Below are 13,855 nucleotides of genomic sequence, written 5' to 3' on the forward strand. Positions count from 1 at the left end.
AGCCCAGGGATGAAGTGCCGATGACTTCTGGCCAAAGCAGTTAACTTCTTCCTTGTCTTCCTCTGCAGTTCTTACTCGATCTTAAATACATCATCTTCCAGTGCGCTCTCATTTGGGGACGGCATCCTGGAGAGGCGGCAGCATGAGGACCAGGGCCTGGGGGACACGACGCCCCTGACCATCATCTGCCAGCCCACCCAGGTAAGGGTGACTGTCAGGGCCACCTCCTCAACTCTGCTCAGGATTCACTGCGCACCTTTTTACTAAGGATGAGGCTTTGCCCTTGCTGCCCCCAAAGGGTTACCTGTCTCTCAGGGCACAAGAGCCTAAAAGATATATAAAAATTTAAGGCTAGGAAGAGTCAGATGGGTGGTGCTGACAGTGACTACCCGCATCTGGGTCTAGGCTGGTAAGGAAGGCTGCTCTGCAGAGAGGATGATATGTCATCTGTAAAGTAGTAACGCGGTTGAGCCTTGAACAACATGGGGGTTAGGAATGCCAACCCTCCACACTCCGTACAGTGGAAAATCCACTTGCAACTTATAACTGGCCTTCCACCTACCCGGTTTGGTTCCCACATATCCACGGGTCTGCATCCTCAGATTCAACACACTGCAGATTTTATTGTAGTATTTACTTTTGGGAAAAAAATCTGTGTATTAGTTGGACCTGCATGGTTCAAACCCAAGTTATTCAAGGGTCAACTGTATCTAATCTATTTTACAGGCCATTGTGAAGATTAAAGGAAATAAGGATATGGTTTTTTTTTTTTTTTTTAAGATGTTGGGGGTAGGAGTTTTTATTAATTTATTTTTGCTGTGTTGGGTCTTCGTTTCTGTGCGAGGGCTTTCTCTAGTTGTGGCAAGCGGGGGCCACTCTTCATCGCAGTGCGTGGGCCTCTCACTGTCGTGGCCTCTCTTGTTGTGTAGCACAGGCTCCAGACGCGCAGGCTCAGTAGTTGTGGCTCACGGGCCTAGTTGCTCCGTGGCATGTGGGATCCTCCCAGACCAGGGCTCGAACCCGTGTCCCCTGCATTAGCAGGTAGATTCTCAACCACTGCGCCACCAGGGAAGCCCAAGGATATGGTTCTTAGCACAGTACCCGGCACAGAGTGAATGCTCAATGTATGTCCGATATATGCCAGAAAAGGTACAGAATGGAGGAGTTTGTAAAGTGTATGTACTGTATTGGCAAATGTGAAGCCAGTAGGAGCGGGCAGCACTGAGGAAGCTGGGAACAGCTGACTCCATCAGAAAGAAGGAACATAGAAACATCTGTAAGGATCCACGCAGTAGTTATAGAAACCACAGCCGTTTGGACAAGTCTCTGACTAGACTTGCCGATTTCATCACCCAGAGGTAGCAACTGCCCTCCCCGAGCCCCTTCTGGCAACACTGTCTGGTGTGCAGCCAGACAACAGAGCCTAACCTGCGATTAGAATGGGCAAAGCGGGACCTCCTGGCCGGAGTAGACTTCGGACCACCACACGGTGGAGACGAGGCGGATGTATTTGTGGTAATAAAAGTCCTCGCTCCCTGAAGAAGTTGATGAAGCATCTTGTTAGGGGAAGAAGCTGTCCCGCTAGATGGCTGTCTCTCCATACTGGCTAGTTTTGCCTCTGAGCTGTAACTCAGGTGGTCTTCGTGTGTCAGTATTGGCCAGATACTAATCCTACCAACGGCAGCAGCAGTCACAATAAAACCATTTTCATAGCCCTTCTTATTTTGCAAAGCACCTGCAATGCATCTCATCTGAGCCTCAAGATAACTTGCGAGGTCAGTAGATGAGGCTTACCACCCCCATCTTATAGGCCAACCTAAATCTGAGGCAGTTAAGGGGCTTATCCCAACCGAACATTAGTGAAACTTGTTCTAGAGCCCAGCTCACCTGGCACCCAGCTCTGAGACGTGTCTACTTTCTTGTGTGCTTCCCCACTTATAGCCTTTCTTTCTCTGCAGCCTCTGAGGATCAGCAGCCAGCCTGGCCCTCAAAAGAGATGCCTCTTTGTGTGTCGGCACGGTGAGAGGATGGATGTTGTTTTTGGGAAGTACTGGCTATCCCAGTGCTTCGACGCCAAAGGTCAGTAATTGGTGGGCCTGTCCAGCATTGGCATACCTATCACAGCCTCTAGGGGGCAGAGTCAAGCTACTTTTATCTAGATGGAGCCATTTATGGTTACTTGTGCTGTAGAAAATGCCTGTCATCTGTTACATTTGTAAGCCCTTCCTGATTGTCTGGAGTGTTAGGGGAGAGAGAGCCCCATTCTATAAACTGGGACACCATGGACCAAAAAAGGCAGATGTCTTGCCCCACAGCCACATGGCAAAGTCAGAGGCAGAGACAGGTGTCTTGATTCCATGACCAGACCTCCCTCTAGTCAGTCACCCTAGCTCATTTTGGTTCCATTTTCATTTGGGTGGCATGTTTAAGATAGGGAGGCTTGCTCATCAGAGAATCCTACCTGCTTTAGAGTGTCTGGTTGTTACTTTCACTTAAAAACTATCTCTTGTCACTTTCGTCAGCGGAATGGAAGCATGGATTCCAAGACGCACTACTAAAGGAGGAGGTCAGCTTCAATATTTCCTAGAGAGCTCAGTTCAGTCTCTGTGGCCAAAAAGGGATGGAAGTGGAGGGGCTGGCAGGACCAGCAATGGAAGCCCTAAGGAAATAAGAAACTCATGTCTCCTTGGCCTGACTTTTCTTTCCAGGTCGCTACATACGCACTAACCTGAACATGCCTCATAGCTTACCTCAGCGGAGTGGTGGTTTCCGAGATTACGAGAAAGATGCTCCAATCACCGTGTTTGGATGTATGCAAGCAAGACTCGTGGGTAAGTGTCCTGGAGTGATCACACAGCCTTTCCTGGCTACTTCTTCCAAAGACTGTCTCCAGTGGGTATGCCAGAATGCTGCCTGGGGCTTTCCTACAAGTACTGTATTTCCTCAATTCAAAAGGGATTTATTATGTAAGCCTTAGGTTCAGGGCACTGGGTTGGTTTGCCAAAGTGAACAAGGTGTGATCCCTGTCAAGGGGCAGATGGTCCAGTGATGGGGCAAGGTCAGGCTTGGTGCGGCAGACAGGTCGGCTTCTAGCGCAAGGATGAGGAGAAGGCAACCCAGGGGTGGCTGCAAATATAGAGGCCAACCAGCCTCCAAGATGCTCAGTTCTTTGCAGGTCTAGTCCATACCTGCCACGCAGAGCCAGCAGCCTTGTCCTGTTCAATCATTTAACACACGTCAATCGATCACTTACCTTGTGCAAGGCACCATGCTAGGTATTGGGGACCTAAGCGTGAGTCCCCACCCTCAGCAAAGCTTATAAGTGGATAAATAATATAGAGTATTCTTGTTACTCAAGAATGGAACTATGTACAAAGTATCATGGGAGCACAAAAGAAAACATAAGAGGAGAATAGAGTAGAAGTTAGCAGGAAGGTGGGACAGCATCTCAGTGGGAGGATCAACATCAAGTCATAGACATGAGAAGCAGCGTCCAGAGTGCAGAGGAAACAAGCCATCTTGTTTCTAGAGCATCAACTGTGAGCAAGGCTAGAGACAAGGCTGGCGGGATGGAGACAGACAAGTTCATGGAAGACCTTGACCACCATGTTAAGGCATTCAGACTTCATCCATGAGAGAAAAACGGGCATTTTACTGCTTGTTAGGACCAGAGAGACAGAAAGAAAATAGACAAGAAGGGTGTGTCCCTTGGTCTTTCACAGAAACACTGGTCAGGAGAGTTGTTGAAAATGAGACCGAAACTGCTGGCCCTATGTGAACGCCCACCTGGAAAGAGGTTTGCAGGGTCTGTCTGGCACCCTCTCCAACGCTGACAGTCAAGTTGAGGCTTCGTAAATCATCAGATGGATTCTTCTCTGGTTTCCTTTGCAGGTGAAGCCTTATTAGAGAGCAACACCATCATTGACCATGTCTACTGCTCCCCGTCCCTGCGCTGTGTCCAGACTGCGTACAACATCTTGAAAGGTGAGACTGGATAAAGGTCAGCTAGTCCATCCCTCCATCTCCAGGCAACCTGACACAAATTATCCTACTCAGGGGACATTAACCAGTTGAAAGCTTTGAATTTGAAATGTTTAGCAATGATTCTTTTGGAACATGACTTTGCAAAAGTCATACTCTGGCAGCAGAAGTGAGATCAAGAGAATATACAAATAATGTTTTTCTTGAAAATGTAAAGTTCTCTTCGATGAATTAGAGGCTTGTAATATATTGTTCTCTGGCAGTAATTTAGAGCCTACAGAGCGTGATCCTTTTCTGTTTTTTTTTTTTTTGTTTCCTCCCACTCTGCTCTGTTTGCCTCTTTTTTTTTTTTTTTTTTTTTTTTTTCTTTTTGCGGTATGCGGGCCTCTCACTGTTGTGGCCTCTCCCGTTGCGGAGCACAGGCTCCGGACGCGCAGGCCCAGCGGCCATGGCTCACGGGCCCAGCCGCTCCGCGGCATATGGGATCCTCCCAGACCGGGGCACGAACCCGTATCCCCTGCATCGGCAGGCGGACTCTCAACCACCGCGCCACCAGGGAGGCCCTGTTTGCCTCTTTACAACAGGGAACGGTGCTCCTAGGTGTCTGTAAATCTTAGTCACCCTTGTTTCTTTAGTTAATTGGAATAAGTTCAAAAGTACCATTGTTATAAAGATATTCAGCTTTTACCCTAAAATCCGTGGAGGCTTGTGTTACAGGAATCTCCATTTTCATTTCACTGGAAGGAAAACTAGAAGAAACAGGGTTGACTGTTTACTTACACCAAACAAACAAGCCAGAAAAAGCTGAGCCAACAAGGAAATTACACTACATTTGAGACTTCTATTCGTTAACCTTAAGTAAGCCAGAATGCATCTATGTATTCAAACGTGTTATCTGTCACATTTGCAAGGAAAAACTGGGCTAAATGCAATACAAAGAGTTAAACAGGGACAGTTCCCACTCTGAGGACAATTACACAATCACAAAACACAGGACTTGTGCACTGGCATTGGTAAATATTCAACACTGGATTTTCTAGTAGAGAAAATGAACAATCTATATGACACACAAATATAATGTAAGCTATTGTAAAATAGTGGATGCTAAGAATTTCTGAAGTTTCTTGGTAAGAACATCTTGGAACTTACTTTAGAAAGAGGAATTATAGTAGTCACAGAACTGTAATAAATTATATGGATAATGACTTTTTCTTTAATCAGATACCATTTAAAGCCAGCATACATCCTGGTGATGTGGCCAGAATATTAAACTCACGTATTTATAACACAAAAATTAAAAACCCTTGTCCAAACCTGCATGCTTTTTACCTTCCTTAAGCTATATATAGCATCTGATAGGAAAGAGAATAGAAGTTTTATGAGCATTTTTGTAACAATTTGGCCTCTAATTTACTTTTCCACTGAGAACATAGTAATACTTCCTTCATCTTCATTTTATTTTCCCTCTAAGGTTTACAACAAGAAAATCACTTGAAGATCCGCGTAGAGCCTGGTTTGTTTGAGTGGACAAAATGGGTTGCTGGGAACACATTACCTGCGTGGATACCTCCATCAGAGTTAGCTGCAGCCAACCTGAGTGTTGATACAACCTACAGGTAACCCTCTGAAACCGCTGTTTCCTGAGGCCAATGTGGAAGTACCCTTCTCCCCCAGGCCAGGCTAATTAAGGAGATGAAGGACCAGATGTAGCCCACAGCCAGCTGTCCATATTGGTGGAAGTCAAGCTATGATTTAAAAAAAAAAACTGGGCAGCATTCCCTTGTATTGGGCATTGGTGTGGAGTATGTCTCCTGTCACATGCACTAGGGTTTTCTGACTTTACTACATTGATTTCAGTGAATAATAAAACCACTTCGCATGCCAGGAGCACACACCAGCTAATGATAAAGCAGTTCAGAAGCCTGTTGGGAAATAAGGGAAATGACGGTGTCTTGCCTTGGATTGTCGCTTTCGATTTTTCAAAGTATTTTTAATTATCTTCATTCATTATTGCTATAACCCCAGGATGGAGGCAAGCCACTTTCGTATATGAGAGAGTTCTGTGGCCTGCTGAAAGTTATACATGTAGTGGACACATCTGACAATAATAATAACTAACCTTTATTGATCATTTTCTGTGTGCCAAACACTGTGTAATCTGCTTTATAGCAGTCCTCTGCTTTTTCCATTAGACTATTATTAGAAAGAAGTGTCTGTAGATTGTAACATAGTTACATTAACCATCAAAAATCCACTCAGAGTTTCTTAGTGACATGATAAAAAAATGCTTTTTGTGTTCTTTATAGCAATATTTATTTTAAATATTTTTAGTAAGCGATGATATTTTTCTCTCTAACCCCTGTATTTGGTTTAAATATTTTTGTTAGTTGTTCCTCTTAAGTGTTTAAAATATATCTGATTATCTTGTCAGTGTGCAATCTGATTATCTTGTCAGTGTGCAATAAAGTTTTAGGTTGAGAGTTAAAAAAAAAAAAAATCCACCCAGACACTTGTAAAATGTCTTTGAAGAAGGACAGATATTCACAACCCTTACAGTGGGGAATTAAATGCATTTCTTATAACAGAGTTTGGAACAAGTGACCAATATAAGCAAAACTTTCCATTTCAAATACCTACCCAAACCTCAAATGAAGCAATGTGAGTTTCTGCCTAAGGTAGGAGAGAATACCTTTTCTTCCATACTCATTTTTGCCTCTGTAAATAAGACCTCAGGTAACCCCATTAATTAATGTGTGCTACTTCTTGCCTTAAAGGGATGAGCATTCCTCAAAAATAAGATTAAATCAATCAATCAGATCCCCTACTGAAATAATTCACATTTTGTCCTATCTACTCTATGGCCACTGTTTTTCTGTTCCTTGGGAAGCAGCAATAAATGATTGTCCCCATGCCAACAGCCATCATCCCTCTGCCCTGGAAAGAGAACAAGTTACTGCCAACATTGGTAGAATGACTTTGCTCACCTACCACCCAGCCCCACCCAGGCCAACTATGCCTTCAGATTCCTCTTTAAGTGCATCCTGCAATTCTTCCCAAGCTATTTACAAAGGTCCCCAGAATCATTCTACCTGAGCCTTCAATGCACACACAGGCACATACCCCACCAGTAGTATGAACAGAAGGATGAATGCCAGGAACCTGGGGGTCAGGACACGGTTCATATTCCAGATTTCCTTTTCCTCTACAAACAAATCAAAGTTCTATTCAACCATTTTGTGTTGGGGCTTGGGGGGCAGTGGTGAGATTAAGCCTCTAATTCTATAAATCAGTCGTGAAATTCACCCATCAAGCATGTGAGAGGCACAGCCCCTAGAGTCAAATTCACTCTGAAATTAATTATGTCAAGTGAGCAGGCCTTCTGAAGCAGGTAGTGGTGCCCAAATGATTGAAGAAACATGGTGATGTGCAGAGGGGCAAGAACCGACAGGCAGGGGATTATAAGTCAAGCAAGCACTGCTCATAGGTCCCTCCCTGTCGCCTTGAACAGGAGGGAGGAGGGGCTGGAGGGTGGATTTAGGCTGGTGACCAATATCCAAGCGTCAGCCACGGGCAACAAGACCCATCCTGAGGGCTGGGTGTAGAAAGCAGCCCCAGTGGAGCTAGGCAGGAAGGAGCAAGGCAGAAAAAACAAAATACACACCAGTGGCATGAGGCTTCAGAACAGGACCCTGACTGGGGGAGGTAGGGAAAAGGGGATGGGGGAGCCATGGATCTGGAGTATTAGAGAGACAACAAATCAAACTTTGGTGTGGGACTCAGAGCAGAAGCCTGCTCTACAGTCTGGACCAAAGTAGGCTGGGGAGAGGAGAGTATACACGGGAGAATACTATCCCAAGGGTACTACCTGTGTACCCAGAGCTCTGGTTGCCAGGTCTAGTTGGTGGTTGGAGGCCCACCTGAGTCCCAGAATAGTACAGGGGTCCTGCAGGTGCGGCTAGAAGCAGGATGCTGCTGACAGGAGTGAGAAAGCTTGGACTGTCCCATCCCCTTTAGGGCTCGTTCAAACATGGAAGCCATTCATAGGTTCAACTTCAAGGCAAGAACTGATCAGGAGGAACTGGATTCTAGCATCTACCAACTCTTCACTTACGCAAATCTTGTACATTACAGTGTGGTTTCACCCTTGCAGTGACTCCCTGAACCAAAGAGGCCTTTTGTCACAGTGTGTATGTGTGTGTGTTGGGGGAGGGGTCCTGGGAAACCAGGTGATGTAAATGGTAATGGAACTGGATGAGAAGTAGGGATGGGAAGAAAGGGTTTGCTCCAGAACACCGAGGCACATCCCTAACGAGTGGGGATTCACGTTTCTCCCTATCACCCGGGGTGTTGTAAGATTCAGAAGGTTGTTTTCTAGGAGAAATAGTATGCTTGCAGAGAGAATGTTATTTAGATGAAGGCAAGTTACCTTCAAATGGAACAGCCTGCTTCCTCTCCAGACAGTAAACCCAAGTGCACAGAGGGCAGCTTTGAGGAGGGCACTGTCAGAAGCCATCCAGGGTGAAGGATAACTTTATAGGTACTCATCTCAGACACAGGTTCAAATCCGGGCTCTAAGAGTTGCTAATGATGTAAGCAAAGGCAAGTCAGCTGTAGCCTTTCTAAGCCTTAGTTTTGTCATCCATAAACTCAGAATTTGCAAAAGGGTTGCTAGGTGGGCTATGTTCAAAGAACGTAAGTAGGGTGCTTTGCGCAGAGCCTGACACATGGGAACCTCTCAGTAAATCTTAGCAGCAGCAGCAGCAATGTATTCTGATGCAGAAGCCAAGAGAATTCACTTTGAGAACTCACTAGCACCTCCATGCACTAAATACCAACAATGAAAGACAAAATAAGAAAATATGACACAGTTGTACTCAAAAACAAGGTAAACACCTCATAGACCAGAAAACTAAATAGCAAAGGAAGGTGGGAGCAGACAGAAGTGACTGGGATTGAAGACATTCAGGGTCACCAGGATCGGAGGGCCCTGCTTTGACCATCCTCTTATATGCGTTTGTACATTGTGTCATAATTATCATTTACATCAATAGCTTACTCACCCCAACCACACACACAGAACTCAAACGTAGAAATTGGGTTTTCTTCATCTTTATGTTCCCTGGACTTCTCCAACTGCCAGGTATGTGGTCTGTGGTCAAACTAAGAAAGAAAAGGAAAGGCCGGTGAGGCGTTATTAGCTCACAAATCCAATGGACCTAATATCTCCTTTAAACACCTATCCTTACAACTCCCCATGTCATTTTATGAGACCAGCATTACCCTGATACCAAAGCCAGATAAAAATACTACAAGAAAAGAGAACTACAGGCCAATATTCTCAACAAACTATTAGCAAACCAAATTCAACAGCACATCAAAAGGATCATACACCATAATTAAGTGGGATTTATCCCTGGGTTGCAAGGATGGTGCAACATACAAAAATCAATAAATGTGATACACCACATTAGTAGAAAAAGATGATAAAAATTATATGATCATCTCAGTAGATGCAGAAAACGCATTTGACAATATACACCATCCTCTTCATGATAAAAATTGTTCAACAGATTGGGTATAGAAGGAACATATCTAAACATAATAAAGGCAATTTATGGCAAGCTCACCGCTAACATCGTACTCAATGGTGAAAGGTTGAAAGCTTTTCCTCTAAGATTAGGAACAAGACAAGCATGGCCACTCTCAGCACTGCTATCCAACATAGTTCTGGAAGTTCTCGCCAGAGCAATTAGGCAAGGTAAATAAATAAAAGTCATCCAAATTGGAAAAGAAGAAGTGAAACTCTCTTTGTTTGCAGATGACGTGATCTTATATATAGGAAATCCTAAAGGCTCTGAAAATCCTAGAACTGTCAGAACTAATCAACAAATTCAGCAAAGTTGCAGGATACAAAATCAACATACAGAAGTCAATTGTGCACAAAAATAAACTCAAAATGGATCAAAGACCTAAATGTAAGGCCGGACACTATAAAACTCTTAGAGAAGAACATAGGCAGAACACTCTTTGACATAAATCACAGCAAGATCTCTTTTTTTTTTGGCTGTGTTGGGTCTTTGTTGCTGCGTGCAGGCTTTCTCTAGTTGCGGCGAGCGGGGGCTACTCTTGGTTACGGTGCACGGGCTTCTCATTGTGGTGGCTTCTCTTGTTGCAGAGCACGGGCTCTAGGCACACAGGCTTCAGTAGTTGCAGCATGCAGGCTCAGTAGTTGCAGCATGTAGGCTCAGTAGTTGTGGCGCATGGGCTTAGTTGCTCCGTGGCATGTGGGATCTTCCTGGACCAGGGCTCGAACCCATGTTCCCTGCATTGGCAGGCAGATTCTTAGCCACTGCACCACCAGGGAAGCCCGCATGTCTCTTTTTGAATTATGGTTTTCTCAGGGTATAGGCCCAGTAGTGGGATTGCTGGGTCATGTGGTAGTTCTATTGAGAAAAGGGATCCTTGTGCACTGTTGGTGGGAATGTAAACTGGTACAACCACTATGGAAACACTGTGGAGGGTCCACAAAAAATTAAAAATAGAACTACCATATGATCCAGCAATCCCACTTCTGGGGTATATCCAAAGGAAATGAAAACAAGATCTCACAGAGATATATCCATATAATATCACTTATATGTGGAATCTAAAAAAGCCAAGCTCAGAGAAACGGACAGTAGAGTAGCATGGACACCCATGGGACCGTGGGGAGGGGGAAGTAGGGAGAGACTGGTCAAAGGGGTACAAACTTACAGTTAAAAGCTGAATACATTCTGGGGATCTAATGTACAGCATTGTGATGATAGTTAACAATACTGTATTATATTCTTGAAAGTTGCTGAGAGAGTGAAGCTTAAATGTTCTCACCACCAAAAAGAAAATGTGACATAATGGAGGTGTTAGCTAAGACTATGGTGGTCATCATTTTGCAATGTATAAATGTATCAAATCAATACATTGTATACCCTTAAACTTACACCATGTTATACATCAGTGAAATCCCAATAAAACTGGAAAAAGATTAAGTAAAACTTATCCTTACTGCTTATCACGTGCAAGTCTACTAGAGGCTTGGGAAATCTCTGGTGATTTAAATAGATAAAGAGATCTAACCTCTGCTTTGCTTCCTCTTATTTATGTGACCTGGGACTGACTGTCAGTAAAATTAGTCAAACCACTATGAGTTATCCTGCGAGGGAAACCTGAACTGAATGTTTCATTTTTCAGCTGGTCACTTTGACAGCATGCACACGTGGCCTTTATTTCTGCATATTAGGACCCCACTTTTACATAGTTGAAATACTCTCCCCTATGCCTCCATCCTTTCTAAGAGGAAATGGATAAACAGAAATATGGGAACTTTAGAAAGGTCTTGAAATAAAACTTAGAGTAATGTCAATTGCTTTCTCTTGGGATCAAAATGCTTTCAACGCCTTTGTTCATTTTTCTATTGCAGACCTCACATTCCAGTCAGCAAATTAGTGGTTTCAGAATCCTATGACACCTATATCAGTAGAAGTTTCCAAGTAACAAAGGAAATAATAAGTGAATGTAAAAGTAAAGGTAGGTATTATTTTGGACTCCATAGTTAAATCTGTGATCATTTTTCCACCATGGTTAATTGGCTGTTCAAGATGGTTCAACGTGCTTTGACAAACTTGCTTAGTAGGAAAGAAAAATATTTCCAGACTCTCTTATAGATACTTTCATGTTAAATTTGTACTATTCTCTTGAGTACCTCAAATGGTAGATATTCCATGGAAATACATCAGACTTAGTTACTCTATGAAGTAACAGAATTCTGCATTTCAGCTATTTATCTTCCACTCTCTGAAGGAGGTTCCCTATTACAGTTTCCAGAAATTCTTTACCATAACACTGTTTCGCCTATAATTTGATCCAGGAGCATGGACACCTACACACAAACACACCGACACAAATACACCTACCGTCACTACTACCACCAGCCAAGAGCCGTGTGCTGTACGACTCAAGTCTGCCCCTGAATTTTATAATCATTGAACTCAAATATTTAATGATGTGTAGGACTGTAATATTTGTAGTAAAAAGGGCAGATTACAAAAGAGTCTGCACATTCCCATCCCCCACTAAAAGTTAAAATATTTATCTTCATAGAGCAAAGGCTGGATTTACATACACCAGAATGTAAACAGTGGGTAGCCCTGGTCCACAGTATCGTGGATGGTTCCCACCTTTCAGTTATCACTTGTAAGCCAGTCACTTCATGACCACCCCTGCGGTACCACCCATCCCCACTGCAAAGAAATTCAGCATGTTCCATCAGCCAGAAAGTCTCAAGTGCTCACGGCTCTACAAGGGCAACATCAAAAACTATAATATATTAGAAGTAATAGCAGAGAGCCCTGTAGACATAGAACACTTTTGTATCTTGATTGAGGTGGTGGTTCCCAAAAGCTCCATATGTGATAGACTTGGCTAAAGCTGGCGAAATCTGAATAGGCTACGTGCATTATACCAGTGCTCATTTCCTAGTTTTGATAGTGTACCTTAGGCAAGATGTTACTATCAGAGGGGCTGTGTGAAGGGTGCATGGGACCTACCGAGTGCGTGTGTGTATAGTATATATGCAAGATACATATTGTATATACATATATATATATGTATATGTGTATATGTATATACATATTATATAATATGTATATACAGTATATATAAAATATACACATGTATATTTCATATGTAAAATATGTATTTGTTACCTCCTGTGAATCTAATTACTTTAAGATTAAAAGTAGGTTTGCTGTTGGGTTTTTTTGTTGTTTTTGTTTGTTTGTTTTTTGTTTTTAATGACATTAGGCTGCCTTAACAATACAAAGCATTTTCAAAATATTGCTTTTTGGCCGAATTGTCTCCTTGAAAATGTTTGCCTCTCCCTGGAACACTTGGCTTCAGTACTTACAAGGTTTACATATGTCTTTATAGAAACAGTCTTTTCAGTCCTTGCTTTTTTGCCCCCAGGAAATAACATCCTGATTGTGGCCCACGCATCTTCCCTTGAAGCGTGTACCTGCCAGCTTCAGGGCCTGTCACCTCAGAACTCCAAGGACTTTGTACAAATGGTCCGAAAGGTAATTCCTGCTTGCATTTCAGGGGCCTGTGGGGCCTTGGAGTTTCAGAATGGTTCAGTGCTGGCTGATAGCGAAGTTCTTTGGAGCTGGGAAGGTACATTTATTGGTTTAGTCAACCAAGATGTATTGAATGGGGCTCTGTTTAAGGTGCTTTATCACGCCTTGGGTAAGAGAAAAAGATGTGTTCAAGCTACTTCTAGCTTCTAAGAGCTAAAATTTAAGAAGTAGCTAAGAATCATAAGCAAATTGTCTGGATTTCCCTGTGAGACCATGGAACGGATACAGAGGAGGTATGTGGGCCAAAACACAGCATCTGACAGCTCAGCTGGAAGAGAGGTCCTAGTGGATAGGCCAAAGGAAGCAGTGATTCAAAATGATCAGGCTGAAAGGCAAACCCAGGAACAAGGCAGCGAGACAGAAAACCCACCAGGCTGACCAACACATCTGGATTCTTCCTTCTCATGCCTGTGGAAGAGGTTTTCCCGTCAGCCACCCTCCCACATACACTTCCCTCCAGGCTGAGTTATATGCTTCCTGTAACTGTCCCCAGAGAACCTGGTTCAAACTTGATGGCAATTCTTTTCTCATTTTTTTTAAAACTTACTTATGTGTCTGTCCTTCCCATTAGTCTGTAAGCTGCTTGAGGGCAGAGATTTTTGTCTTGTTCATACATGCAACTCTGGACACACACACAAATAAGTTTTGAAACGCCATGCTTACTGAAGTTAGAAAGGGCACAGCTTCAGCTCTGAATGTTAGATACA

The 13,855-nt window shown here is 43.5% G+C and overlaps 1 protein-coding gene across 2 annotated transcripts in view; it reads left to right on the forward strand.

The window, feature by feature from the left end:
• The window catches only part of UBASH3B (ubiquitin associated and SH3 domain containing B), a 141,577-nt gene that overhangs the window by 122,590 nt on the left and 5,132 nt on the right, over positions 1 to 13,855 (forward strand). For both annotated transcript variants that reach the window (XM_082627730.1, XM_082627729.1), the window contains exons 7-13: positions 69 to 201; positions 1,959 to 2,079; positions 2,709 to 2,831; positions 3,892 to 3,984; positions 5,453 to 5,597; positions 11,438 to 11,544; positions 12,982 to 13,091. In XM_082627730.1, coding sequence (XP_082483856.1) covers positions 69 to 201; positions 1,959 to 2,079; positions 2,709 to 2,831; positions 3,892 to 3,984; positions 5,453 to 5,597; positions 11,438 to 11,544; positions 12,982 to 13,091 — 832 coding nt within the window. The remainder of the gene's footprint in view (positions 1 to 68; positions 202 to 1,958; positions 2,080 to 2,708; positions 2,832 to 3,891; positions 3,985 to 5,452; positions 5,598 to 11,437; positions 11,545 to 12,981; positions 13,092 to 13,855) is intronic.

The sequence above is a fragment of the Mesoplodon mirus genome (assembly GCF_964341445.2).
Source record: "Mesoplodon mirus genome assembly, chromosome: 7".
In the NCBI taxonomy this organism is placed as follows: Eukaryota; Metazoa; Chordata; class Mammalia; order Artiodactyla; family Ziphiidae; genus Mesoplodon; species Mesoplodon mirus.